This window comes from Hemitrygon akajei, chromosome 8 (assembly GCF_048418815.1).
Source record: "Hemitrygon akajei chromosome 8, sHemAka1.3, whole genome shotgun sequence".
Taxonomy (NCBI): domain Eukaryota; kingdom Metazoa; phylum Chordata; class Chondrichthyes; order Myliobatiformes; family Dasyatidae; genus Hemitrygon; species Hemitrygon akajei.
Window position 1 is genome coordinate 27,203,124 of NC_133131.1, and position 14,172 is coordinate 27,217,295.

At 42.0% G+C, this 14,172-nt stretch overlaps 1 protein-coding gene across 1 annotated transcript in view; it reads right to left on the reverse strand.

Moving 5' to 3' along the window:
* tlcd2 (TLC domain containing 2) overlaps positions 1 to 12,710 on the reverse strand; it is a 57,631-nt gene extending 44,921 nt beyond the window's left edge. Inside the window, exons 1-2 of the mRNA XM_073053489.1 lie at positions 12,309 to 12,710; positions 12,004 to 12,086 (exon numbers count right to left, since the gene is read on the reverse strand). Of these exons, the coding sequence (XP_072909590.1) occupies positions 12,004 to 12,086; positions 12,309 to 12,487 (262 nt within the window). The 5' untranslated portion in view covers positions 12,488 to 12,710. The remainder of the gene's footprint in view (positions 1 to 12,003; positions 12,087 to 12,308) is intronic.
* Between the last annotated feature and the right edge of the window lie 1,462 nt (positions 12,711 to 14,172).

The window sequence follows — 14,172 nt, forward strand, 5'->3', positions numbered from 1 at the left end:
ATTGTCACTTCATTATTTTTTCTAATAGGTTCGCGCTTCACAATGTCTACGTAGCTCTCAATAAAATGCCCTTTAGCGTGCGATGTCACAGATTCCGAAGCTTTGCAGAGAATCAAAGCTTTTTCCAAATTTATGTCTGTTTCTCTTAAGAGTCTTTCTCTCAGACTATTATCCAGAAATCCGCAAACAATTTTGTCTTTAATGAGAGAATCTGTCAGTCCTGCAAACTTGCAAGTTTTACTGCAGTTTCTCAATTCGGTAACAAATTGATCAATCGTTTGATCAGCTTTCTGCTTACACATGAAAAATTTATATCCTTCATACGTCACATTGTGCTTCGGTATGCAAAATGTCGGATTTGTCCATTATCGCTTTTAGATTCACATTATCTCCATTCTCAAAAGTAAAATGGTTGTATAACTCAATTGCTTCATCCCCTATTATGTGGAATAGGATCGCAGCTTTCGTTTTTTCCGTTTTATTTTCTGCTCCGTTCTCTGATAAATAAATTTCAAAATGCTGTTTAAATCTTTTCCAGTTTTCAGCTGTGTTTCCCGTCAGCTGAAGCGTTGATGGGGGTTGCAAAACTTCCATTTTTAAAGCTGTTAGCAAACAACGAAAGAGTTTGCGCTCTTTTTTTCCCGACTATCTTCGATTCTCCTGTTTCGGTGTTATTCTTCCAGAGTGACTTCTGACACTATGTTGTGTTCTTTATACGTACCGTGGTTTACTAAGAACAAACCACATTCTGGAAGAATTAAAACTAGAACTTTAACAGCAAACAGCAACGACGTTTTAACGCTGCTATGCTTCTAGATTATTCTGTCATTTCTGTGCACGCTCATAACTCCGTCCAATCACGTTCTTACATGTGACATCACCACAATTATAATTCCCACAGATCCTTTCTTCTTAGCAACTGGGACCACTGGTGATACCCATGGGCTTCACTCCATCTTGTAAAGAATTCCTTCAGCCTCCATGCAATTTAGCTCATTGGCTGCTTAATCATGGATGCTATAAGGCAGGCTTTCCAAAACTTGGGTGTGGCATTTTCATTTAACAATATTTTACCCTTGGTATCTTTGTGTCTTCCAGTGCCATCCTTGAACACTGCTACGGCATCATCTAGTACCTTTTTTAATGCGCTTTCAGTTGATTCTATTGCAGGGGATGTAGCAAGCAAATCATGGATGGATCTCCAATCAAGTTGTAGTTGTCTAGCCACTCACATCCCCACAGTGATGGCACTCCTGTTTTTACCACATACAAGCCCAATGTAGCTTGTTTGTTGTTGTTATGTTTCACTGTTAGAAATGTCATTCCAACAGGAGTTATCTTTTCTTTAGTACAAGTTCTTAGCTGGATATCTGCAGGCTTCAGTTCAGTATCTTTAAAATGCCGATCAAACTCATTTTGTGGAATGATTGAAGTAGCTGAGCAAGTGAACAATTCCATTTTAATTAATTTACCATTCACTTTTGGTGTAATCAATATTGCTGGTCTATTGTCAGTTTTCACTTTTACCCAGGTTACCCACTCCTGTGTCTCTCATCATTATCATATTTTTCATCAACAGCATGCAGAGTAGTGCTCTTTTTGAACCTTTTTATTTTCCTCTCTTCCCTGCGCAGTCCATTTATTTTTTTCCTGCCCCGACATGCTCTTTGTATGTGTCCTACTTTGTTGCATTTTCTGCAAGTTTCACCTTTAAATCTAAATTGGTTTGGTGTATGTGAGCCCCTGCCACAGTGGTAACACAATTTGTTCTGCCAGACAGGTTTCAGTTTAGACATTACAATTTTACTCACAGTCGCTTTTATTCCTGACTGCAACTCAATTGGATCTCTGTCTGCTGTTTCCACTGATAAAGTGATTTCAACGGCTTTTTTAAATGTGAGTTGTGCTTCTGTTAGGGACCAGTTTTGAATGACTTCTTGTAAGATTCCACAAACTAAACGATCTCTAAACTAAATGAATTGACAATGCTCGGACAATCTCTTCAATTAAGCTACATATGCTGAAACGGGCTCCCCATCTTTTTGATGCTGCTTATGAAACCTAAAGCATTCTACAATCAATAATGGTTTTGGTTTAAATGTTCCTGAACTACTTTCATAATATCAGCAGAGCTCATTTCAGCTGGATTTGTTGGACCAGTTAAACTTCCAAGCAAACTGCACGCTTTCCTACCTATTACACATAGCAAAACTGGTACTCTATAGCAATTTGGCTATTCCAGAGGTGTCAAACTCATTTTAGGTCACGGGCTGGATTGAGCAAAATGCAGCTTCATGCGGGCTGGATCAGTCGGACGCGTGCAAACGCAGCTTTCGTTGCCTCCGTTTTTTCAGCTGCTCTCATGCGTCTCAGACTCTGCTATAACTACAAAGTGTTTCACTTTACAAATTCCGTTTCTTATGAAGAAGACTGCCGAGCAAGACTGCCGAATAAACACTAAAAACCCTGAAAACCTGGTACCTGAATAAACTCAGCATTAGCCATATCATACGCCATAGGCGCTTCGATTACTGGGGCCAGCTTTAATAGTAATTAGATATTATCTCGCGGGCCAAAGATAATTCCACCGTGGGCTGGATTTGGCCCACGGGCCTTGAGTTTGACATATATGGGCTATTCCATTTGCTTTAAAGTACTGCTCAATTCGCTCCTTGTACAATATCCAGTGTAATCAAACACATCTGTCTTTCCAATGTAGCCAACCACTTCTACTTTTTAAAAATTTATAATTATCACCCAGTAGTACTCGCTGTTTATGAACCTGTGAATTTGTCCATTTTTTGCCTTTCTGAAAAATTCAACCATCTTTCCCTTCTTGCGAAGAAAGAAAAAACTTGCTACGATTTTTAAAAAACTCAAATGTCTCATTGCACTTCAAGTAGGTAGTCATCTTGGGTTCATTTAGAACATACCGTACTTGTCGCCACTATAACACACAGAAAATGCTGGATGAACTTAGCAGGCCAGGCAGCACCTTGGCTCTCAGCCTGAGACATCGACTGTACTCTTATCCATAGATGCTGAGTTCCTCCAGCATACTGTGTGTGTTGCTTGCATTTCCAGCATCTGCAGATTCTCTCGTTTGTCAGCACCACTGTTGTTTTGTAACTACAAAACAGAATAACTAACTAGAAGACAAAATAGGACCCCAAGAGATGCTTCTAAACTCCATTTTTACTTTTAGCGAGACATGGTGGCTTAATGACTTTTGCCATTTAAGTACTTTTATATATAACCTGCAAAACATTATGTAAACACCAAAGAATGCTTAATTAAACAATATATTACAATATTACTGATATATTAAATATAAAACACTACAGGTGAGACATCGTTCGGCTATCAACTTGGTATAAGATGCAATAATCTGCGTTGCTGTTCTTTTAGGTTGAGGAGATGACCATGAGTAAAGGCTGTTCACTGTCATATTCCCAGTTGCAGGAGCGTGCACTGAGAGATGCACTGATGCCTAGACTAGCCACTACAAGGCTCGACAAGAAACTTAGAAACCTACCATTAGTGAACAGTGAGGGGCTGGGCCCTATGTAACAGACTCTCAAACTTTTCACTGATAAAATGCTTAAAGATGAAACATTAGTGATATTAAAGCATTGTAGAGGATGGTACTGAAATCGATTTTTAAAGAATGAAGATCTTGACATGTAGTGTATATTATGCCTGAAGTATACTTTCAAGAATATAAAACAAATCCAGTTTGGTTTACCACTTCAATTTTCTTTTACAATGTAAAATGTATAAATTAAAATTCTGTGATAATTCAGTAATACACAGCATTAGAATATTTCTGAGTTCTCATTTTGATTAAGTATCCAATGTAATCCCGCCCTCTTAAAGACTCAATTCATTTAAAACATCTGGGAACAATTCTGTGGACATATACATAAAAAACATTTCAAGCATTACAAGATTCCTTGGCATCTAAGTTTCCAACCCACTTTCTACTTTCAGAAAGCAACTCGTTTATTGTAGCATACTGAATAGAATTCAGATTTGCTAGTGTATCTGCCTATTCAAAGGCACTTGAACCCAAAAATCTATTTTTAACTAAATGTGATTAATCTTCTAGCTCAGTAAATCTCAGGAAAGATAACAAAGAGAATTTGGAACAAATGAAATCACTTGGTATTTATGCAGCTATGCTAATATTTTGCAGTCTAAATGTTTAGGGATTATACCATGGAAGGAAAAATGACATAACATCTTCCTTTAAAGTAGACAAAAGGGCAGCTAATTGTTCTATTTGTTGAGCTGAAATGCAGCAAATCACTTGCTCCACCTTTCCGAATTTAATTTCATTTGACACTAAATGTACCCCACAGGTTTTATTTCAGATTTCCACAAACCACACTAATATGGAGTAATACATGAAGATATAATTATTTCCTTTGCTAGATGATTCTGTTATAAATCTTCCAAATATATCTAGATGTTAAGAATAACCATCAAACTCCACTATAGGCAAAGCTAAAGTCAATGTTACAATGGTTAAAATGTACATCTGATGATTGACTGCAAATTGCAAGGGAGAAGCAGAATTTGGAGTTGGGAAGAGGTGTTGTGTGGGACTGGTGAAGGTAAACCCTTGAGTGTTCTTGACATTGACATTTGACTGACTACAGCATCAGAGAGGCCTATCAAAGCTGAAGGCAACGTATATCAAAGGAGAACACTGCAATACTTGGAGTTAAATCTTGCATAAAAGAAGATAGTGCTACTTCGAGATCCATCATTCCAGCCCCAAGATGTCACTACAGAACTTCCTCAAGGCAATGTTCTTGGTCTCAACAACTCCAGTTGCTTCAATGTCCTTCCTTGTAATACAAGGTCAGAAGTGCGGATGTCTTCCAAAGATTACACAATGTCCAGAAACATTCACAACTCCTCAGCAAATGAAGCAGCCCAGAAATGGAACATAACCATTGACATAAATTTCATGGTTTCAACAGCAGATTAGAGAATAGGGTATAATGTAGTGAGTAAGCCTTCAATAAGGTTGTTATAGCCGGGGGCAGTAGTGGGGATAAGCTCCTACAATTTATTAAATGCTCTAATGGCATGCATCTCAAATAGCCTCTGACAACCAAGTCCAGCTCCTGGCCTTCATGTGTGGCTTAGCTACTAAGCCCAGTGGAACTGTTTCTACTGACAGGAGATCAGACAAAGGCAGGTCACTGGCGCCTTAAAACCATTCCACTTCACACAGAATAGGACTCATCAGCAGTGGTTGGCAGCTCATCTAGAAGGAAAACTCTGATCGCAGACTTTCACTACCTTACGGCTATACTCACGGGGCGGGCTTCAGGAGTAAACCCCAAGGAAAAATCCAGATCTGGAGTCCCTAAGGATGCCCTACATTGAGTTCAATGCTGACTGTCAACTCCTGCAAAGCTGCTGGAGCCAAACTGTGTCAGTCTCTCCTATTGTTTTAGATTCGTCAGCTGCATGGACAGTGTAGGATGTCACATGGGCAACAGCTTTCTCTCCATATCGTACTGCTCTGGTTTGCATACTGGCCTGCATATCACATGGTCAGCTGGGACACAACATCGATGTTTGACCCTGAACAATGGAGGGCTTCAAACCTCACCTGATATTCAAATGTAAAGAGACAGTACACTGTAAGACCTTTAAGATTGTTGATGAGCAGAGGGATCTTGGGGTCCAAGTTCACAGCTTCTTTAAAGTGGCTACACAGGTTGATAGGGTGGCTTATGTGGCACCTGGCATACTTTATTGGTTAAGGCATTGAGTTCAAAAGTCAGGAAGTTATGTTGTAGCTTTATAAAACTCAAGTTAGGCTGCATCTGGAGTACTGCCTACAGTTCTGGTCGCCCCATTATAGGAAGGATGTTGAGGTTTTGCACAAGCTACAGAAGAGGTTTACCAGATTGCTGCCTGGATTAGAGGGCATGTGCTACAAGAAGAGGTTGGACAAACTTGAGTTGTTCTTTTCTACAGCAGCAGAAATTGAAGGGAGAGCTGATAGAAGTTTATAAGATTATGAGAGACATAGATAGAGTAGACAGACAGTATCTTGTTCCTAGGCTTGATATGTCTAAAACTAAAGTGCATGCATCAAGGTGAGAAGGTGTAATTTCAAAGGAGATGTGAGGGACAAGTTTTTTTTAACTTAAAGAGTACTGGATGCCTGGAATGCACTGCCTGGGGAGGTGGTAGAGGCAGATACATTATGGACTTATAAGAGATGTTTAGAGATGCAGAGAAAGGAAGGGTATGTTCATTGTGTAGGCAGAGATTAGTTTGATTATAATTTAATTGGTTTGGCACAACACTGTAGGCCAGAAGGTCTGTTCCTGTGCTGTACTGTTCTATCTTCTATGGTATCTACAACACAAGAGATTCTGCAGATGCTGGAAATCCAGAGAAACCTACTCAAAATGCTGGAGGATGAAGGGTCATGGAACATCGACTGTTTATTCCTTTCCATAGTTGCTGCCTGTCTTACTGAGTTCCTCAAGCATTTTGTGCATATTCCCTGATACCTACAAGCCACAAGAGTTCGATGGAATATTTTCTATTTGTCTGAATGAGTACTTCCTCAAAAACTTTCAAGATGCTTGACGCCACCTGGGACAAATCAGTCTGCTTGATTTACCAAGAATAACTTCCCTTACCTCTGGCAAGCAGGACTGCAGTGTCTCTATCAACCATAAAACGGATTGCAGTTACTACCTCGGCTACTCCAACAGTACTTTCCAAATCTGTGATTGAGTTGGATAAAGGCAGCAGGCACACAGGAACACCACTATCTGCATGTTCCCTTCCAAACATGTGTATTATTCTTGGTTTGGAAATAGCTTGCTGTTCCTTCATTATCACTGGGACTAAATCATTATCCATAGTCCAATGGTAATAATCTCACCAGAAGGACTGCAGTAGTTCAATGTCAGCTCACGACTACCTTGTCAAGGACAATCAGGGATGGGCTATAAATGCCAGTGACATCCAGATCCCAACAATGAATAAATCTCAAAGGAAAAGTGATGGAAATCAAGTATTGTTGCACAACCTCTTTTCCCAAAACATTCAACATAAACAGCTGTCAAACTCATTGCCCTGACTGCCATTTATCATTCCAAGTAATCACATTTATCAAAACAAGAGTAAGACAATTTTAAAAAGGGCAGTTGTTACTTAACACTTAAAATTTTATTAGTCACAAGCTTCAACTTCATTACATTTACAGCGATCACCAATCCAGCTTTTGATTCCTGCCACTGCAAGAAGTCTGTATGATCTCCTTGTGAGCATGTGATCAGCCTGCATATCTGTTCCTCAATATCCCGGTGACTATTGGGAGGTCTGCAGTATAATCCAATCAGAATGATGGAATTTTTCTTATCTTTTTGAGTTCTATGATGCTGTGGTCCCATCCCCGTCAGACTGGTTTAAACTCTCCCAGGTAGCGAACCAGCCAACATATTGGTCCCCCTTCACTTAGGGTGCAACTCATTCTCTTGTAGTGGTCCCTCCTATCAGTCCCAGAAACTTTATGACCACCTACCATCAGGCAGAAGGTACTGCAGCATAAGAACAAGGACTGTTAGTCTGGGTAACAGCTTCTTCCCCCAGGCAGTGAGACTACTAAACACCCTGCAACCACCAGAGCACATTATTTATGATAGCTCCCGCAGCATTATACTGTTGTATATTTAACTACATGTGGTATGTGCAGTGAGAGGATTTCACTGAACTGCCAAAGGGATCTTGTGATGAAGCCACACTCACGTTGGAGGAGTAACACCTTATATTATATGTTAAGTATTGTATGAAATTAGTTTTGCTACAACAAGTGTATGGGACATTGGAAAAAATGTTGAATTTCCCCATGGGGATGAATAAAGTATCTATCTATCTATCTATTCCGTCTGGGTAGCCTCCAACCTGATGGTACAAACGTCGATTTCTCCAATGCAGTAATTGTCCCAACCCTTCACCATTCCCCTCTCTCAACTAATCTCTTTACCTGCCCATCACCTCCTTTTGGTCTATCTCCCCTCCCTTTCTTTCATGGCCTTCTGTCCTCTCCTATTCCCCTTCTCCAGCCCTTAATCTATCACCAATCGACTTCCTAGCTCTTTACTTCACCCCTCCTCCTCTCTCGGTTTCACCTATCACCTACTGCCTTGTACTTCCTCCCCTCTCCCCACCTTCTCCCATTGACTTCTAATCTTGTCTTCTCCAGTCATAATGAAGGATCTTGGCCTGAAACGTTGACTGTTTACTCTTTTCCATAGATGTTGCCTGGCCTGCTGAGTTCCTCCAGAACTTCGTGTGTGTTGCTAGGGACATACCTGTCCAAACATGCAAAGTCAGCTCCGGCAGACTGATTGGATGAGATCTACAGTGGGATCTTATGGCCAGGAGGATGGTATTGCAACACTTCATGGAGAGCGAAGGGCATGACAAGACACAGAAGACATCATGGTCATCCACTACAACCAAGGAAGACCCCAGTTTGTGACGCTTATTCGTATCACAGGACCTGGATTTCTGAGATCCAGAGAGTGGAACCACCCCAGTGGCTATTCCATTTTAAAATTTTCCAGCATAGGTTTATTGTCGTCATTGGGCACAACAGACAGCCACCATTATTGTGTTAATATTATTTAACGTGCTATATGTGATGTGCTGTATGTAATGTGTTCTACACCTTGGTCCCAGAGGAACGTTGTTTCATTTAGCTGTATACACGTGTACAGTTGAATGGCAATATAATTGAACTCACAGGGATTGTCCTTCCCCTAGAAAAGGTTTCAATGACCCAAGAACCTGAAACCCTGTCCCCTGCCCCAGTTCCTAGGCCATACATTCATCTGCTCCATCTTTCTATTCCTGCACTGCCTATATGTGGCACTGGGAGCAATCCAGAAATCACAACCTTTGTGGTCCATTTTTACAGCCTCTTTCTTAACTCTCTATACTCACTGCACAGGTCCTCATCCCCCTTTATAACCATGTTGATGGTGCCAAAGTGCACAGCAGTGGATTCCAGTTAATTGAAACATATTGGGACCAGTACATTTTGGCCCAATTAAACGACTGCCTCAATTAGCCAAAGTTGCATGGAAATAGTTTAAAAGCTATAAAAAAGACAAACTACTATTTAACAGAGTAACAAATTCTGTATTTAAATGAAAAACATAATAAATTAGAACACTATTGGTACTAGTACTGGACTACAAAACTATACATTAACTCCAAATAGTTACAGATGGAGAATTCAGCAGGTGTGTTCTTTTGATTGACTGTAAATGAATAAAATCAGTGCAGACACCTAATGTAGATAATGGACTGCCTTCATACAAAGCTTTCAACAACTGCATCCTCCAAATCTTCATTTTCATTGTAACATTGAAGATGACTGTTGATACCTTCAAATTCTTTGTAGTTTCTAACTTATTGAAGTAGTGAAATCAGTTCTGAATTGTCTTACTGCTTATTTCTCATCAACTAATAGTGACAAAAATCGCAGCGTTTTGAACACAAACACACTTAATTGATGCTATTTTAAAAACTGTTCACTCTAAGCATGGTGAAGTATCTAACAGCCATGCAAGTGCACGTTACTGATGCTAGTCAGAAACTGTTTGACAGCAGTTTCCTGCCCCAATTGAGGGGCACAGTGTCCCAAATCAACAAAGGGAATCCCAGCTAATTACTCAATTAATTTTGTTCTTTAAGAATGTTCTGCAGCTGCTCCCAGACATCCCTCATCCTGGTACCCAGTTGGCAATGCACCAACTAGCATCTCTTTTGCAGCCACAGAATCCTGTCTGAACCCCTAACTATTGAGTTCCCTATCACTATTACTGTCGCAATCTTTAACCTCCCCTGTGGTGTGTCAGAACTGGCCAGAACGCCACTGACCTGGCGGTTGCCACTGCTGCTGAGCCCCGACAGGTCAGGCCCCCAACAATACTTAAGGATATTCTTGTTACTGCGAGAAATGGCCCTGGGGGGTATCTTGCACTGTTTGCTTGCTTATTCTATCTTTCTTGGTGGTCACTCAACTATCAGCTGCCTCCACCAAAACTTTTGTGTATGATTCTCTCAGCATCAAGCAGAGTTGAGGAAGCAGGGAGTCTACAGAAGGACTTAGACAGATTCTTGGAATAGGTAAAGTGGCAGATGAAAAATAGTGTAGAGAATTGTATGGTCATGCACTTCTGTAGAAGGAATAAAGGATATACAATTTTCTAAATGGGAAGTGAATTTAGAAATCAGATCTGCAAAGGGACTTGGGAGTCTCAGTGCAAGATTCCCCAAAGGGTAACTTGCAGGTTGAGTTAGTAAGAAGGAAGGCAAATGCAATGTTAGCATTGTACATTTGATGGTTTTGCACACTGAAGTTTAGAGGAATGGTTGGGGGGGGGGAAAGAATCTCACTAAAACCTACTGAATATTGAAAAGAGTGGAAGTGGAACTGGCTGGATAGCCTCCAACCTGATGGCACGAACATTGACTTCTCTAACTTCCGTTAATGCCCCTCCTCCCCTTCTTACCCCAACCCTGACATATTTAGTTGTATTTTTTCTCTCTCTCTCTCTCTCTCTGCCCATCACTCTGCCTGTTCTCCATCTCCCTCTGGTGCTCCCCCTCCCCCTTTCTTTCTCCTGAGGCCTCCCGTCCCATGATCCTTTCCCTTCTCCAGTTCTGTATCACTTTCGCCAATCACATTTCCAGCTCTTAGCTTCATTCCACCCTCTCTGGTCTTCTCCTATCATTTCGCAATTCCCCCTCCCCCCACTTCTTTCAAATCTCTTAGTATCTTTCCTTTCAGTTAGTCCTGACGAAGGGTCTCAGCCCAAAATGTCGACAGTGCTTCTCCTTATAGATGCTGCCTGGCCTGCTGTGTTCCACCAGCATTTTGTATGTGTTGTTTGGAAGTAGAAAGGATGTTTCCCATAGTGGTGGAGATTAAGACCAGGGGACATAGCCTCAGAATAGACAGGCATCCCTTTAAAACTGAGAACAGGAGGAATTTCAGGGTGGTGAATCTGTGGAATTCAGTGCTGCTGACAGCTGTGGAGCTGGTTGTGTGGGTATAGTTAAAGTGGGAGTTGATATGTTCTTAATTAGTAAGGCTGTCAAAGTTTAAGTGGAGAAGACAGAAAAATGGGGTTGATATGGACTACAAATCAGCCATGATCAAATAGCACAGCATACTGACGGGTTGAATGGGCCAATTCTGCTCCTAGGTCTTGTGGTCTTACACCCGCACTTGAAGGACTGCAGCAATTCAGGAAGATAGCTCACCACCAGCCCCTCTCCAAGGCAACTAGGGTTGGGCCATTAAGTGCCCAGGAGTGTGAGTGTGAAGCATCTGTGAGTGTCTGCTGTCTCCTGAGCACTTATTCAATACCTCTCCAGCTCCCCGCCCACCAAGCGAACAGCTCATCTGCCATACCGGAAAATCTGGCTAGCGTTTGGAGATTCTCGCAACAGTCAGACTTTCGGACATAAACTAGCCAAGAGTCTTGCTGCTGGTATCTGGGGATTCTGTACACCTGTGTATAAGCTGCCTGTGATATTTAAGTTGTGTGGAAATACGGAGAAACAGCAGCCTCATGTATGTATACGGAGCCAGTTTGCCACGGCAAGGTAATTCGGATGAAAAATACTGAACTCCAACCACATTCAAGGAATCATTAAAATTAATACGTTTAAGGTAGACAGCACATCTTGTCGCCCCGATGCCACTGCGCTCAACAGTCATGCTTACAAAATAACAGTGAGACAAATAATTTACGAATCAGATCAAGGAAAAAGACAGCCAAAGTTCAATTGCAGGGCCACGTCAATACCGCGTGCTAAACTACCACAACCTACTGACTGGTGTTGTGTAACACGGCGTTGTATAACTCCTCATTACATCACTTACACTTAGTAAAAAGATCAGAGCCCCCTCTCTCATTCCCCACGTGCATCTGTACTTACCTACGGAGACAGACACAAGACAGTGAGACGACAGAGAATATGTAGCGATCAGGTCCTGGGCCATCGGCGGATGCAAATAAAAACTGAAAAGTGCAAAACGAATTGGAAGTGACCATACTGTTGGCTGTGCCCGGATTCCGTGAGCAACGTAAAACTTAATAGAACTAAATATCACATTGTTTGAAGAATATTTCAGTGAATATTCGCTTAGCAATTAATAATACAATCAGCAATTAAACCCCATGGGGGTTTAAAGTTAGTATCTTTAATAAATTCGGACAACGCGGTTGGTTTGAAACACTCACCACAGGACAGCCCAAATCCCTGTCACCACACTGTGCACCACAGAAGTGAGAATGTTTCTCCATTTCCATCTGTTCCTCAAGGCAGACTCTGGCGTTGGGAAAGACCCCACAACTCGACTAATCAGTTTGAAACTTCCAAAGGAAGCCCCTATAATTAAAACCGCGGGATTCCACTCCATTGTACTTCAATCCATACAACGAAAGAAGTAAACAGAGCAGGCAGCCCCGCCAAGAAAAACAGAGCACAGTGTTTTGGTTTCAGCTACAGGAGCAGAGGCTTGGCCGAGTGGGCTTGATAAATAGCCTCTGCGAGTTTCACGCAACTCGCTGCCTCACCGCATCAGCTTGCCCCGTCTCTAGCGTTCAGTGCATCGCCGCCGGGAACCGGAACCGCGCGCGCGCGCACACACACACAGGGCGCGGGAGCTCGCTCACGAGAGCGCGCCAGCTAATTCCCCAACCCCGCCCCACCCCACCCCACCCCACCCGTCCTCCGCTGGCCGAGTGTACACCCAGCTCGGCTGGGGCAAGTGAGCGCAGAACTTCTGCCACGTTTCGCAATGGGAACGTCTCATTTCTGGCAGTGCTTGGTGCTGTCCTCGGATATATTCCAAGGCGGGCTGGAGTTTGACATGTTGGGCATTGCAGTCCGGATCGTGGGTGGTGAAGTGAAGTCGCTCTGTAATCGAGGCATCGCAGCCCGCAGCTGGAACCGAACTCGCCACGGCGCGATGTGGGATCCACCCCGCTAACAGTTGTCGGCTGTCACCAGTTACAAGTACTGTACCAGCCGACTGTTGCTTTTAGTGCGGATTACACTGACACCTGTTGACAGCACCGAGCCACTTCCATCATATCAAACTCTTTTCAGTTTATCTTGCAGTTAAAAAAAACAAATTACATAAAATATTCGTTAAATTACTATATTCGAAACATAGAAGTAGGCCCTTTGAGCCTATTCGCATTCAATGGGATTATGGATAATCCTCTATTTGTATTCAATATTTCCATCTTTTTCCCATCTGACAAGACGCCTGAGTTCAGACATATACAATATCTAATTCATAGAGTCATAGAGAAGTACAGCATAGAAACAGGCCCTTTGGCCCATCTAGATCATGCCAAAACCACTTAAACTGCCTACTCCCATTGACCTGTGCCAGGACCTTACCCTCTATACCTCTACTATCCACGTCCCCATCCAAATTTCTCTTCATCGTTGAAATCGAGCTGACAGCTCATTCCACACCCTCACGACCCTCAGAGTGAAGAAGTTCTCCCTCATGTTCTTTACAAAAATGCCTTACTAAAGTCCATGTAGAGAACCTCCCCTGCCTGGTCTTCCTCTACTTTCCTGGTAACTTCCTCAGAAAACTATAAGATAGATAGATAGATAGATAGATACTTTATTCATCCCCATGGGGAAATTCAACTTTTTTTCCAATGTCCCATACACTTGTTGTAGCAAAACTAATTACATACAATACTTAACTCAGTAAAAAATATGATATGCATCTAAATCACTATCTCAAAAAGCATTAATAATAGCTTTTAAAAAGTTCTTAAGTCCTGGCGGTAGAATTGTAAAGCCTAATGGCATTGGGGAGTATTGACCTCTTCATCCTGTCTGAGGAGCATTGCATCGATAGTAACCTGTCGCTGAAACTGCTTCTCTGTCTCTGGATGGTGCTATGTAGAGGATGTTCAGAGTTATCCATAATTGACCGTAGCCTACTCAGCGCCCTTCGCTCAGCTACCGATGTTAAACTCTCCAGTACTTTGCCCACGACAGAGCCCACCTTCCTTACCAGCTTATTAAGATGTGAGGCGTCCCTCTTCTTAATGCTTAGCAAACACAAGGAAA